Source organism: Ylistrum balloti, unplaced genomic scaffold (genome assembly GCF_031769215.1).
Source record: "Ylistrum balloti isolate Yb309-2 unplaced genomic scaffold, AGI_CSIRO_Ybal_v1 Utg369790, whole genome shotgun sequence".
Lineage (NCBI taxonomy): Eukaryota > Metazoa > Mollusca > Bivalvia > Pectinida > Pectinidae > Ylistrum > Ylistrum balloti.
The window spans coordinates 4342-19531 of record NW_026781974.1 but is presented as its reverse complement, the minus strand read 5'-3'; the positions used below and the strand labels follow the sequence as shown (position 1 = coordinate 19531).

The 15190-nt window shown below is 33.1% G+C and overlaps 1 protein-coding gene across 1 annotated transcript in view; it reads left to right on the top strand.

The window, feature by feature from the left end:
* The window catches only part of LOC132544281 (ankyrin repeat and MYND domain-containing protein 1-like), a 33796-nt gene extending 19420 nt beyond the window's left edge, over nt 1–14376 (top strand). The window contains exons 14-20 of the mRNA XM_060207855.1: nt 174–339; nt 2653–2842; nt 3880–3957; nt 9081–9235; nt 10927–11010; nt 13606–13730; nt 14182–14376. Coding sequence (XP_060063838.1) covers nt 174–339; nt 2653–2842; nt 3880–3957; nt 9081–9235; nt 10927–11010; nt 13606–13730; nt 14182–14376 — 993 coding nt within the window. The remainder of the gene's footprint in view (nt 1–173; nt 340–2652; nt 2843–3879; nt 3958–9080; nt 9236–10926; nt 11011–13605; nt 13731–14181) is intronic.
* The last annotated feature ends 814 nt before the right edge of the window (nt 14377–15190 follow it).

Here is a 15190-nt window from a genome sequence, read left to right as displayed (position 1 = left end):
TATTTATACAATTTCTCTTAACCACTTCAGTTTTGTTGCTGCATGATCAACTAGAACTGTTTTATTTCTGCGATTAATTCTTGTGTAACTTAAATGAATAATTTGTTGCATGATCAATTTCTTTTGTTTTTTATGTTTTGTAAAAATCACGTTTTCATCAATCACAACTTTAGGACCGTCGTATCGCACATATGCCTTACCATGCACTGACGCATGCTGAGCGAGAAACATACAATGCTCGTCGTAAGCTGCTAGGTCATATTGGAGACATCCTGCGCACCAAAGCAGTGGAACGAGAAAGACGGCGACTAGAGGATGAAATAAGTTTAGGAAAAAGGAGTAAGTTCAGTGTGGATGACAGATTTTGACTAAGACAGATATGATCACCAAATTCTTAAAGCCCTGCTCTAGTTGTGTGATTGTTCTGACTTTTCAGCTGGAACATCAATAAAAGATTATTTGATGTGTTATTGAATTAGGGGGTCAGTTTGTAGATAAATCACAGATTGTCCAAAATTTTTCTCAGAAGTAGTGCTCTTGAAGGTTTCAAAGTAATTTAAGACTTAATAGTTACGGACTGAATGACTAGAATAAAGTTTTCTTTTTGACAAAGTATATGTTTGTAAGGAGAGTTATGCCCTTGAACAAGAAGTTAATTTTGTATTTCATTGTAATGTATAGGTATTCTATAGATGTAATATAAGTTATTTTCACTTCAACCATTTTTGAACGGTTAGGAACACAGTGATAATGATTAACAGATGTGCAAGTTACTCATCTGATTTACAGATGTGCTGATTACTCATCTGATTTACAGATGTGCTGATTACTCATCTGATTTACAGATGTGCTGATTACTCATCTGATTTACAGATGTGCTAATTACTCATCTGATTTACAGATGTGCTAATTACTCATCTGATTTACAGATGTGCAAGTTACTCATCTGATTTACAGATGTGCTAATTACTCATCTGATTTACAGATGTGCTAATTACTCATCTGATTTACAGATGTGCTAATTACTCATCTGATTTACAGATGTGCTAACTTCTGATTTACAGATCATCTGATTTACAGATGTGCTAATTACTCATCTGATTTACAGATGTGCTAATTACTCATCTGATTTTCAGATGTGCTAATTACTCATCTGATTTACAGATGTGCTAATTACTCATCTGATTTACAGATGTGCTAATAACTCATCTGATTTACAGGTGTGCAAGTTACTCATCTGATTTACAGATGTGCTAATTACTCATCTGATTGACAGATGTTCTATTTACTCATCTGATTTACAGATGTGCTAATTACTCACCTGATTTACAGATGTGCTATTTACTCATCTGATTTTCAGATGTGCTATTTACTAATCTGATTTACAGATGTGCTAATTACTCATCTGATTTACAGATGTGCTATTTACTCATCTGATTTACAGATGTGCTAATTACTCATCTGATTTACAGATGTGCTATTTACTCATCTGATTTACAGATGTGCTAATTACTCATCTGATTTACAGATGTGCTATTTACTCATCTGATTTACAGATGTGCTAATAATTACTCATCTTATTTACAGATGTGCTAATTACTCATCTGATTTACAGATGTGCAAGTTACTCATCTGATTTACAGATGTGCTATTTACTCATCTGATTGACAGATGTGCAAGTTACTCATCTGATTTACAGATGTGCTAATTACTCATCTGATTTACAGATGTGCTAATTACTCATCTGATTTACAGATGTGCTATTTACTCATCTGATGTACAGATGTGCTAATTACTCATCTGATTTACAGATGTGCTAATTACTCATCTGATTTACAGATGTGCTAATTACTCATCTGATTTACAGATGTGCTGATTACTCATCTGATTTACAGATGTGCTAATTACTCATCTGATTTACAGAGTGCTAATTACTCATTTGATTTTCCTTTCACATTAGAATTCTCTGATTTATAAAACATGTGTTTTACTGGTCTCTGTAAGTAATTGTAGATTTAAGGAATATATCATATAGTCTGAAGAAAAATAATAAGTATGATTTACTGAACAGGAAATGAATGTGTCATTTATACAATCATATGTGTTACTTTCAAAGTTAATTTTTCATACAAACAAGTTGAGCCCTGAATCTCTTTTTTTTTGGTTTTTATCTCTGATCCCTATAAGATTTAACATACATTCATCATATATTAGGATTGTTTTGAACATGAAAAAAAAGTTAGTAAAATTATTTTGAGAAAGGGACATTTCATATCTATATATTTGAATAAAATTCAGTATTAGATGTACAAGCATTTAGTATTTATATTTCAGTGATGTCTTTCTTTTTACTTTTTGAATATTTTACAATAAACTTGGTAAGTCTATATCTCTACAAACATTCCTAAGTACACAATTTTTTTTTAAGTTGAATTTTGTAAAATTCACTTGAAAATGATTTGAGATTTTTTTCCACCTTGAGATTACATGAAAACCCAATATGTCTAGATTAAAATATGCATTACATTTTAAGATATGGTACATCATTTTAAAATAGGCTATTTATTCTTTAGCCTTTTTATGGGAAAACAATAGAAAAATGAATAAAGGCATAAAAAGAAGAGATCTATTCTAAATATCCTATTACTCCAGGTCGCAGTCCTAGTCCTAACTTTGTCTATGTCGGTGCTGGAGCTGAACTTCCTTCAGACTCGCGCCGACCAAAGTCACTACGAGGAGATCCTGCTGGAGAGAGCAAGGTGACGTTTGACGCCACTGCAAAGGAAGGAGCCATGATAGGGAGAGGGTACCCGGAGCGTGATCCTGGAACCTTACCCTCAAGGTAATTTTGACAGATTTCATATTCAACACATTAAATTGTGATATTATTTGACAAAATACATTATTTGCACTAAATATTTACTTATAATTTATTCACAATTTCCTCAAAAGGTAAGGAGCACTGCATGCTGATTTACCTTTACCGTACAGTCAGTTATTTTTAAAGAAATGATATTTTTGTCATTTTGCAGTACATGAACAAGACCATAAAAAATTTATTTGTGAAAGAATGAGACACAAGTGATTAAGATATCCTTTTACACCTAGGTCACCGAATTTGGATTTGTTACAATATAATTTTATTGTTTTAAAAGAAAATGACCAAAATTTTGACCATTGAAAATGACCTGCTATACATTATAAGATAAGATGAAAATTTTACTGATCATTGCTAGAATTAGTTTTCTTTGAAATATTATCAATCAATTTTTATTTCATTACACCTATTTTTTATGTTATATCATTGAAGCTGTTGATGCTGGATTTACCGTAATTTTTTCATATCATAATGGTTTAGAAATGAGATAGCTAATCTGTTTTAGATATTAATTATCATTATACAAATATCAAATTAACAGACATAGTTTTTCTTTCATGAGTTTTGACAATGACTCAAAACAAAAAAACTGAATCACGACTTTACAGAATGTATTTCCCAAGTCTCAATGTGAAATATCTTCTTCTGTTTTTTGATATAGTTAATGAAATTGAAATTTTAAATCAAATTTATATGTTATATTATGGCATGGAAGTATCTATATTTTTATAAAGAATTAAACAAAAATATTTTCTACTTTTTTCATCTTTTCAACTTTGTACAAAAATACTTTTGTAATGGACTTACATATTAGATGGAAATAAGTTACTTTGCAATTAATATAATTTTTTAAGAATTCATTGTGCAGTATTTTTGTTTCGTTTCCACATATACCAAAAAGGGCACATCTAAGGTAACAGTTACTTCCCTTGATTGTCCATCTTTATTGTACCATATTATTCCACATGTCAGTATAACTATCATGTCTGTAACATTTCTAGCACCTCGTCTGACAAACAGCGAAGATCTAGGTCAACAAAATCTTACTTCAGAAAAACAAATAAAACAGACAATGTCAGGTTTGAAATTAGTGAACTTTTTTAATGTAGTTGTCTCCCCTAGCATGGGTATAATACCAAACTGTAGAACTCAAGAATCTATCAAACTTGTCGTGTATTGGCTAGTTTAGTTAATTCTTTTGGTCATATTTAGTCATCTGTTTTCTTTTTTCGATAATTTCCTTTCTTTAACACAATTAAATGACTATTTTTAGCGATGTACATATTTTCATTTCTCATTTTGTAGATTTTTCTTCTTAACAAATATTGTAGATTTGTTTTTTATATTTTAGCTGTATAAAGGAATTAAGGCTGGTCATGCAGTATATATTATATTTATTTTTGATCGTTTACAAAATATACAACATTTTTAGATTATCAGTGTGTTATTTTCACTAATAATTCAAAGAGATATCTATATACAATGTGTATAGACTCTGTAATCATTTCTATTTTACAAGATAAAGAATAGAATGAGAAAACGTCTTTCTGAACAGATCGAAAGCCTATTACACTAAACTCCATAAACTATCCTAAACATGCTTCATAAGATAAAACATTTAGGGGAAATCAGAAACTACATCACTATGTAGAACAAAAGAAGAAAGATTTACAAGGAAACATTGCCAGAACAAACTCCTTTGTCTAGTAAACATTTTGTAAAAATGATCAATTTTAATAATTAATTATATTCAATATGTTTCAACTTATGAACATTTCTGTTATTTTTAGTTGAGTGATAAAAGATTCAATGTTTTCTTGTATTACAGTTTAGAGTTTATTCATCACTTGCACGGTTCCACCAGCTCACTACAGAGCTCCTTTCACTGGAGTCCACTGCACGTACCTCTACACATCTTTGTAACTGTGTCTTCTGGTCCAGCACTAATAACTAATCTTCAAATCAATTTAGAGTTTTCACTAACCCTTACCGCCGGTCAACATTCTAATGTCCGTCCCAACATTGATAGCTTCATGAGGTTATCAACGGTCAAACTTCTAATGTCCTTCCTAACCTTGGTAATCTTGGCAGGTGTTGTTGATTTCCTTAACAGATATTGAATTTGAAGAAATTTAGTGTTTTTACCCCAAATACTACAATAATATACAGGAATGTTTACTAATCAGTAAAATAGGTTTTGCAGTTTGTTGTGTAATTGTGACATGATCTTGAGGTGGATTTTCTTGCTAGGCAATGTAATGTTATTGTCCATTCCACTTGTGATCTCACATTCCATCCCTCATCCTTTTTTAAGTCACATGAATAATTAGAGATTATACAATAGATTCTTAATCTTTTCTCATTGACCTCCTGTGCCTGATTCATTCCAGAAAATGTCAATCGTCCTCTGGCTGAGTCATTCCAGAAAATGTCAATTGTCCTCGTCTGGCTGAGTCATTCCAGAAAATGTCAATCGTCCTCTGGCTGAGTCATTCCAGAAAATGTCAATTGTCCTCGTCTGGCTGAGTCATTCCAGAAAATGTCAATTGTCCTCGTCTGGCTGAGTCATTCCAGAAAATGTCAATCGTCCTCTGGCTGAGTCATTCCAGAAAATGTCAATCGTCCTCTGGCTGAGTCATTCCAGAAAATGTCAATCGTCCTCCTCTGGCTGAGTCATTCCAGAAAATGTCAATCGTCCTCTGGCTGAGTCATTCCAGAAAAAGTCAATTGTCCTCTGGCTGAGTCATTCCAGAAAATGTCAATCGTCCTCTGGCTGAGTCATTCCAGAAAATGTCAATTGTCCTCGTCTGGCTGAGTCATTCCAGAAAATGTCAATCGTCCTCTGGCTGAGTCATTCCAGAAAATGTCAATCGTCCTCTGGCTGAGTCATTCCAGAAAATGTCAATCGTCCTCTGGCTGAGTCATTCCAGAAAATGTCAATTGTCCTCTGGCTGAGTCATTCCAGAAAATGTCAATTGTCCTTGTCTGGCTGATTTATTCCAGAAAATGTCAATCGTCCTCTGGCTGAGTCATTCCAGAAAATGTCAATCGTCCTCTCAGGCTTAGTCATTCCAGAAAATGTCAATCAGTCATTCCAGAAAAAGTCAATTCCAGAAAATGTCGTCCTCTGGCTGAGTCATTCCAGAAAATGTCAATTGACCTCCTCTGGTTGAGTCATTCCAGAAAATGTCAATCGTCCTCTGGCTGAGTCATTCCAGAAAATGTCAATTGTCCTCTGGCTGAGTCATTCCAGAAAATGTCAATCGTCCTCCTCTGGCTGAGTCATTCCAGAAAAAGTCAATCGTCCTCTGGCTGAGTCATTCCAGAAAATGTCAATTGTCCTCTGGCTGAGTCATTCCAGAAAATGTCAATTGTCCTCGTCTGGCTGAGTCATTCCAGAAAATGTCAATCGTCCTCCTCTGGCTGAGTCATTCCAGAAAATGTCAATCGTCCTCTGGCTGAGTCATTCCAGAAAATGTCAATCGTCCTCTGGCTGAGTCATTCCAGAAAAAGTCAATTGTCCTCTGGCTGAGTCATTCCAGAAAATGTCAATCCTCTGGTCATTCCAGAAAATGTCATTCCAGAAAAGAAAATGTCAATTGTCCTCTGGCTGAGTCATTCCAGAAAATGTCAATTGTCCTTGTCTGGCTGATTTATTCCAGAAAATGTCAATCGTCCTCTGGCTGAGTCATTCCAGAAAATGTCAATCGTCCTCCTCTGGCTGAGTCATTCCAGAAAATGTCAATTGACCTCCTCTGGTTGAGTCATTCCAGAAAATGTCAATCGTCCTCTGGCTGAGTCATTCCAGAAAAAGTCAATTGACCTCCTCTGGCTGAGTCATTCCAGAAAAAGTCAATTCCTCTGGCTGAGAAAAAATGTCAGATTCCAGAAAATGTCAATCGTCCTCTGGCTGAGTCATTCCAGAAAAAGTCAATTGACCTCCTCTGGTTGAGTCATTCCAGAAAAAGTCAATTGACCTCCTCTGGTTGAGTCATTCCAGAAAATGTCAATCGTCCTCTGGCTGAGTCATTCCAGAAAATGTCAATCGTCCTCTGGCTGAGTCATTCCAGAAAATGTCAATAGTCCTCTGGCTGAGTCATTCCAGAAAAAGTCAATTGACCTCCTCTGGTTGAGTCATTCCAGAAAATGTCAATTGTCCTCGTCTGGCTTAGTCATTCCAGAAAATGTCAATCGTCCTCCTCTGGCTGATTCATTCCAGAAAATGTCAATTGTCCTCGTCTGGCTGATTCATTCCAGAAAATGTCAATTGTCCTCGTCTGGCTGAGTCATTCCAGAAAATGTCAATCGTCCTCTGGCTGAGTCATTCCAGAAAATGTCAATTGTCCTCGTCTGGCTTAGTCATTCCAGAAAATGTCAATGGTCCTCGTCTGGCTTAGTCATTCCAGAAAATGTCAATGGTCCTCGTCTGGCTTAGTCATTCCAGAAAATGTCAATGGTCCTCCTCTGGCTGATTCATTCCAGAAAATGTCAATTGTCCTCGTCTGGCTTAGTCATTCCAGAAAAAGTCAATCGTCCTCTCGCTGAGTCATTCCATAAAATGTCAATAGTCCTCTGGCTGAGTCATTCCAGAAAAAGTCAATTGACCTCCTCTGGTTGAGTCATTCCAGAAAATGTCAATTGTCCTCGTCTGGCTTAGTCATTCCAGAAAATGTCAATTGTCCTCTGGCTGAGTCATTCCAGAAAATGTCAATTGACCTCCTCTGGTTGAGTCATTCCAGAAAATGTCAATTGTCCTCGTCTGGCTTAGTCATTCCAGAAAATGTCAATTGTCCTCGTCTGGCTTAGTCATTCCAGAAAATGTCAATTGTCCTCGTCTGGCTGAGTCATTCCAGAAAATGTCAATTGTCCTTGTCTGGCTGATTCATTCCAGAAAATGTCAATTTTTTGTAATTTTCATCAGAAAAATAACTGACACTATATTCAGCTAAGAAATTTCCAGACGCTAGCAAATTTTCTCGTTGAAATATTGTTTTTTTGGTAAGATTTGAGGACAGAGATGGAAGATTATTTTCATACTTTCATATCTATAAATCTTTCAGTTTTCCATGGATGAGTTAGAAGAAAGCTATAGATTGAAGTATGTTTTTTTTTATTGTGAAAATATTGAATAGGTGCCAAGTAATTGACCAAATATGAACTGAGTAGAATGGGCTATTATTTATTGTATAAGTGTGAGTAATTTTTGTGTATCTGAGTGAAAATATTGACTGAACCACAGTAACTATGTAACTCTGTAAATTGTAGAATTCTGCCTGGTGACATATGTACTATAACACAAACTTGAGTCATTTTTATACTGGTTTTAGTTGCGGAATATTTCCAATATTTGAGAAACTCCAGCAAGAAAAAAAGGATGAAAATATTTTTAAAAATATTATTTTAGTTTTTGTTTGATAAGATATCCTTGTATACAAAGGAAAAGATACAGAATTAGGTGAATTTCTTCAACAATTTATCATTGCAGTATTGATATATGTATATTTATAATACTTATCAGAATATAAGGGTAACTTATGACTTTGAGTATTAATATTTGTTTGTGTTTCTAAATAGATACATTAAAGCTAGAATCCTAGAAAGAAAAGTTGATGCCAGATTTAATTGAGTAGTGTAACTTATAACATATATACTTACATGTATGATGGATTAACAGCAACACATAGAGAGAATTGGGAGGTCCGAATTTACTTTTTCAGTCCTCAGCCAAGTTTGGAAGGTGCATGTACATATCATACCTTTTGAGAATTTGAATATTGTAGTTACAGAAAACATAGCTCATTAAAATGAAAAAAAAGCAATCATGCACTAATGTTAACATCAGTATTTGAAAAAATCTCTGTTCGTTAATTAAAAAATCTTTATTTTTCAGACTTGTGTTTATAATGAAAATTAGTAAATACTTACAGCGCTAACTCTGTGTGATTTTAAAATGGCTTATATTATAAGACAAACCATACCCTGCTGACAAGAGGCAAGAGTATATATTGAATACTGTGTCATTATTTTTCATATTTTTGTTTATAATCAAAGTTTGTAAATATTCATAGTGCTAACTTGATGTGATTTGAACCCATTGTGCAGTGTAAAAAAGTGCAGTATTTTTATTTCTGTAAATTTAAAAAAAAGTTAGATCTGACAATATTGTGATTAGAAATTGATATTCTATTCTTTCTTTCCACAGGAAGCCTATCTTTAAATACTGTTATGAATGTGGTCGTTCAGTTGGCATGCGCTTGTCTGCATGTACAAGGTGTAAAGAAGTATATTACTGCAGCAAGGCATGTAAACTGAAAGCATGGAATGCACGTCACAAAGAGGAATGTATCCGAATAGGAGGTGAGTATATGCATATTACTAAAAAATATGACTTTGGGGGAGGAATCTTGATCACAAATAGTGCTAGTCTCAATTATACTTGGAATATCTGTTTTTGAAGATCAATACCAAACATATTTTTCGTCAGACTCTGAAGAGGCATACCTCAGATAGATTTTTCATCCCTCATCTTAATTTTTCATTTCTTAATGTTTCTCAATATTTTTTGGTGGAGAGCTAAACCGGTATAAATATAACTTATCATCTTCCTGACATAACATGAAAGCTTTGCAGTTGTCTTTAGCTCTTGTACTTTTCCAGCAAACTAATCATCTCCCAAATAGATCTATCTTTGAATCGGTGTATATATGTTTTTCATGCTTCCTCATAATATATCAATCTCTGTTTAATAATCTGTGACATCCAACAAATAATTCTTGAATGTGCATCAACTTTTTACCAGTATATGCAAGAATTTTATTCCCACAAAAAAAACATGAATATGCTACTGCTCATAAGATCATAAGTCATCATGCTTTGACCTTTGACCTCAGGCGGAGTTTTCAGTGCCAGTATGTCCTGGACCTCAGGTAGAAACAAGTCAAGTGCTAACATTGACAGTTGGGTTAGAGAGACTAACAGTGGGCGGGGTAGCCTAGCCCAAATTAAAAGTGGGCGGGGCACCCTAACCCAAACTAACAGTGGGCGGGGCAGCCTGACCAAGACTAAAGTTGGGCGTGGTGACCGAAGGAGAGGCAAGGCAGCACAAATTCTGCTGCGCTCTAACACACACTGCTTACATTTACGGCTATGTTTTGTATCTTAGGTTTCTAATATGTTTGTAGATTTTTTTCAGATTGCTTTTGTGTGTGATAGTTAATAATTATGTGTTTTGCGTGTGTTTATAGATGTCTTTGATTTTTTAATTTTTGTTAGTCAGAATATACATTGTTTAAACTAAGTGCAATTTGCAGTATATGTGACCTCCATTTTTTTCATTTTGTTTTTAAAATTTTCAAAATAGACTGAAATAAGTTAAAATATAGAAAAAAAGCATAGTTTGAGAAAATCTATTGTAAGTGGAATTAAGCCTATTGTCTGGTCATTTCAATTCACCAGCCAATGTAAGTAGATAAATAGACACTGAAAATGGTGACGAAAGACAACCCTATTCTGTTTGAGAATTTTTCCTATCTTTGGCACATTCTTTTTTTAAAGGAGGAAATAGGAATTTTACAGATTTTGCTTTAAGCAAACACACAATTAGCTTTATCCTGTAACTAGAAAACTAGAAAATAATAGTGAAATATAAAGTTAGGCTCTGCTGTGCTGTCAGTTTTCCCTTGTTTAGGAACAAGGCCGTGAATGATGTAGAATCACTTCTGACTAAACATCTACCTCTCTTCATAAAGGAAGAAATCTCAAGTATGGAACTGGTTTATGTACATATTTCTGTTTCATCCACATCATTTAGTTTAATGTGTACATACAAATATGTATGTTGTCCATATGGTATGATACATGGTTATGAAGAGGAATCGGTTCAATATGATCTAATAGTATTTTGTTGTGGTCAAGAAATGAAACAATTATATAACAGTGTCATTAGTGGTCAGCATGTCGTATTCTGGTTAAGTTAGTTTCATTATCCGCAACTTTGACATGACTGTATTGATAACATATATATCATGTTGAATGCCTGGGTTTTTAAGGTCCACCTGATGTACCAGAACACATTCCCATTTTATCTGCTGTACAAAAGGCAGGGGCAGCAGTGGCCTTTTTAAGTACAGCCCGTAAGTTGGCTGAGTTTTGTGGTCTGAAGCACCTCCCCAAGTCCTTAACATTCCTCCATGATATATATATTTGGTAACACTAATGCTCTGTTTGTGTATATATTCCAATTTTTTAATAAATAGATTGACTTGGAGAAATATTCAAGTTCTTTTTTGCTGAACTTTTCTTTTTGAAGTCAAAGTAATAAATATTACGGATTCTGGTATATGTTTCTGTATGACATGTTTGAAACTTTAGAAAATATCATATTTTTTTGTTCGTTTGTTTGTTTAGGTTTTTTTTGCTTTTTTTTTTCGGAGGAGGGGGTTGGGGGGAATGCAGGGGAGATTGAACAAATAGAATTATTATAGAATTAAAAGCAAAATAAATTTGCTGAGTGATACAGATAAGGTCATTCTTCATTAACTAAGAGAAGACTAGTTATCCATGGGAAGGCTTTCCCTGCTATTTTCAGAATGTAAACCCCGTCGGTAATTATATTATACCTGGATAGATGTGTAATCAGACTTTAATATTTGCCTAATTTTAAAGTTTGAATAAAAAAAAATGCAAAATAGGTCTCATTAATTAAATAAGACTAAAACGTACCTGGTATTTACTTTTCCTACAACTAATCTAAGTACACCGATGTGTTAGAAGTTATCACAAATATCCAGTTGTTGGCACGTGTTTATTTCCTCATTGTTGTTATCATTATCACTTACTTTAAACTCTTAAAACCGTCATTTGTTTTCTGCAGTTTTCATTTTTAGATACTTGTTGATATTTCTCAGTTGAAATGTTAAATGGTACTTGTTTCCTTGGATCATAAAATCGTAACGACTTCTACATTCACAACAAACGCTGCATGTACACATACAAGTTATCTATGCCATGTCTTTAGTTATGAAGCTCCAGTTGCAAAAATTATCAGAAAACCAATTCAATCTTTATGCTTTTTTTAAAGAAAACTAATTGTGATCAAATATAATTTTTTGTCTTGATCTTTACGAAATGTTTATTATAGTTTACTATTTCTGAAAAAGAATTCTATTCAATATAAGAATGATATAATGCCCCTAATTTCTATTAGGTAAAACCATAATGAAAAACCAACATTTTTTATACCATAAACCATTCATCTCTCTACTTAAGAACCAAGATATTATGTCCTTACATGAAATAAAGTCAAGCTTCATGTGATTCCCATCCTTCTCTACAGGAAAATCTTGATATGTCATAAAATGTAAAAAACAATACCCATCATTTTAAAACAAGAAAACCTGCTAACCAAACGTGTAAAATAAAACCTGTAGAAAACGAAAAAAATTTCCTTGTTCTTTGTTTTTATGAAAAATAATGTCTCTCATTTTCATTAGTGTAAAAGCATGATAAAACATTCTTAATATCTCTTAAGTAAGTGATTAATATACATTTGTAGTTTTTTATTCTTGTGCATTAAAATGACAATGTACTGACCCTCACATATGGTTTATAATGTAAATCCCTGATTTTATAAACTTGTTATAGTCATACTTTATCATACATTTTCAACGATGTGAAGATGAAGTGGTTATAAACTAAATAATGTAAACATGTGTGTTGTCTGCAGCCACATACTACACGTATATCATAAATATTATATAGTGTAAATATGTGTGTTGTCTATAGCCACATACTACATGTATATCATAAATATTATATGGTGTAAACGTGTGTGTTATCTATAGCCACATACTACATATATATCATAAATATTATATAATGTAAATATGTGTGTTGTCTATAGCCACATACTACACATATATCATAAACATTATATGGTGTAAACGTGTGTGTTATCTATAGCCACATACTACATATATATCATAAATATTATATGGTGTAAACATGTGTGTTGTCTATAGCCACATACTACACATATATCATAAACATTATATGGTGTAAACATGTGTGTTGTCTATAGTCACATACTACACGTATAACATAAACATTGTATGGTGTAAACATGTGTGTTGTCTATAGTCACATACTACACGTATAACATAAACATTGTATGGTGTAAACATGTGTGTTGTCAATAGCCACATACTACACGTATAACATAAACATTGTATGGTGTAAACATGTGTGTTGTCAATAGCCACATACTACATGTATATCAAAACATGAATACAAGATTATCTGTTTGCATGTAATTAAACGCACAACACAATTTATTTCACATAGTCACCACAATCTAGTGTTGTCACCATTTTTCACAAGCTTTGATTCACATTACCGTAATTTAGTCTTAGATATCTGTCTGGTATCGAAATGCTCCGAACACTTTCGTTTGGTAAATTTGAAAGTGAGTTAAAAGATTAAGTTTCAGATATCAATCTTCATGATAGTAAAAATTTGATAGGTTTTGGAAAACTTCTATAAAATATATAATTCATTGCATGACATTTCACAAGAAAAAATGCCGTTATTTTGAAGAATTAACTGCTGTCATTCATAACCGTTAGATATTCAGTAAAATTACAGTTAGTGAAAACATGACAGTAACATTTGAAATGTAATATACCTGTAAAATCAATATATTATATTTTGTTCATTTTATGTGATATTAGGGCGCTCACGAAGTCCAAGTCCAATGGGGAGAAAAGCTGCTGCCGACAGCCCCACACCAGCTACCGACATCAACAAGGGGAAGAAAACAACCGTCGCCGACCTACAAAAGGGTGTCAAAATAAACGTAAGTCTCAATGTTAGGATGTATAAGGAACCCTGTCTAGTGTTGCAATGTTGTAACAGTGATGTAAGCAATATCTTATGTAGTAGATCCATCACTCAAAAAAAACATAATGGACTTGGTCAACTTCACTGTTTTGTCGTTATTTTGAAAGGACATTATCAGCTAATGACCAAACTAAATTGATCCAAATTTTCAAATATGTGTTTAATTCAGCATATTTTTCAATCATTCATTTAAATAGACAAAAATAGTTCATCATAAACAAAATGGATTTTTTTTGTTTTTTATAAAAGGTATATTCTATTCTTCTTTTAAAACCATGCTCTTAATGAAAGTCATTTGAATGTGTAATTTTTCATATAAATCAAATTTAACAGGATCACAGAATCACTGATTTTAACAAATATTAATTTTGAAACAAAATAAAATTGATGATATACCCTGTTAACAGAAATACGTGCGGAGGCGACCTCTGGCTCTTCTGTCTCCTCGCTTCGTATTTCAGCGCTCTTACACAGAGGTACTGGTGTTTGTGGCTTTACCACACTATATACCAATGTTATTGTCACAAATGACAACCACTGCATGGAGGCAGATTGCATGGCATTGTATCAGTAAAAGGGCTGCTGAGGCTGAACACATGTAGTAAACACCATTCAATTTTGATGTACAAAAGATATTATTTTAAAAGAAATAGTTTATTTCTGGCAAGATTTTTTAAAATGAATACAAAAGACTTTTTCTGCTAATTCACATTTCTTAATTTCGTTGTATATAATACAAGAAACAGTATATTTATGGAATTTTGGTGAAATTTCAGAAGCTAAATGTTTACAAAGAATATGTTTAAGCTAAATTTTTTCAGGGAAAATTTAGAAAACAAAAAATAAAAAAGATAGTATTTGCTATCAATTTGGTAAGTATTGAATAAAAGGACATCAAAATTCAATATGCTGACTACATTATAAAAGAACACATGTCCATGTTCCAGGAGACTTGGACTGTGTGTTTTTTTCTGGGTCACTGTGACCGTATTTCATGTTTAACAAGCTTAGCATGTGTAGTGTTACTTAGCGGTAAATTGCTGATAACTTTGTGAGAAACATGTGTTTATTACAGTTGAGCTGGGTCGCTGCATGCTACAGGATGATTATTTGACCATTGTTGCAGTGTTATGGAACGGTCTACATATATTCTATTCTAATGTCTTGTTGTCCAAAGTCTTGCTATATAAAATTCTTACAAAACCTGAGCTGTCATAAGCAGTTTTGGAATTTAAGAAATACTTACAAAAACTTTTATGTCTAAACCATTACTTTCGGACCTGATAGAAAATAATATTGCAAGATATTATTAATTACAATCTGAGTTCAGTAATTTCAAAATCAAACACATCAGAAAAATGTAAAATTTCACTTATTGTTACAAACATAAATTGATTTCAAATAGAAACTTATTTG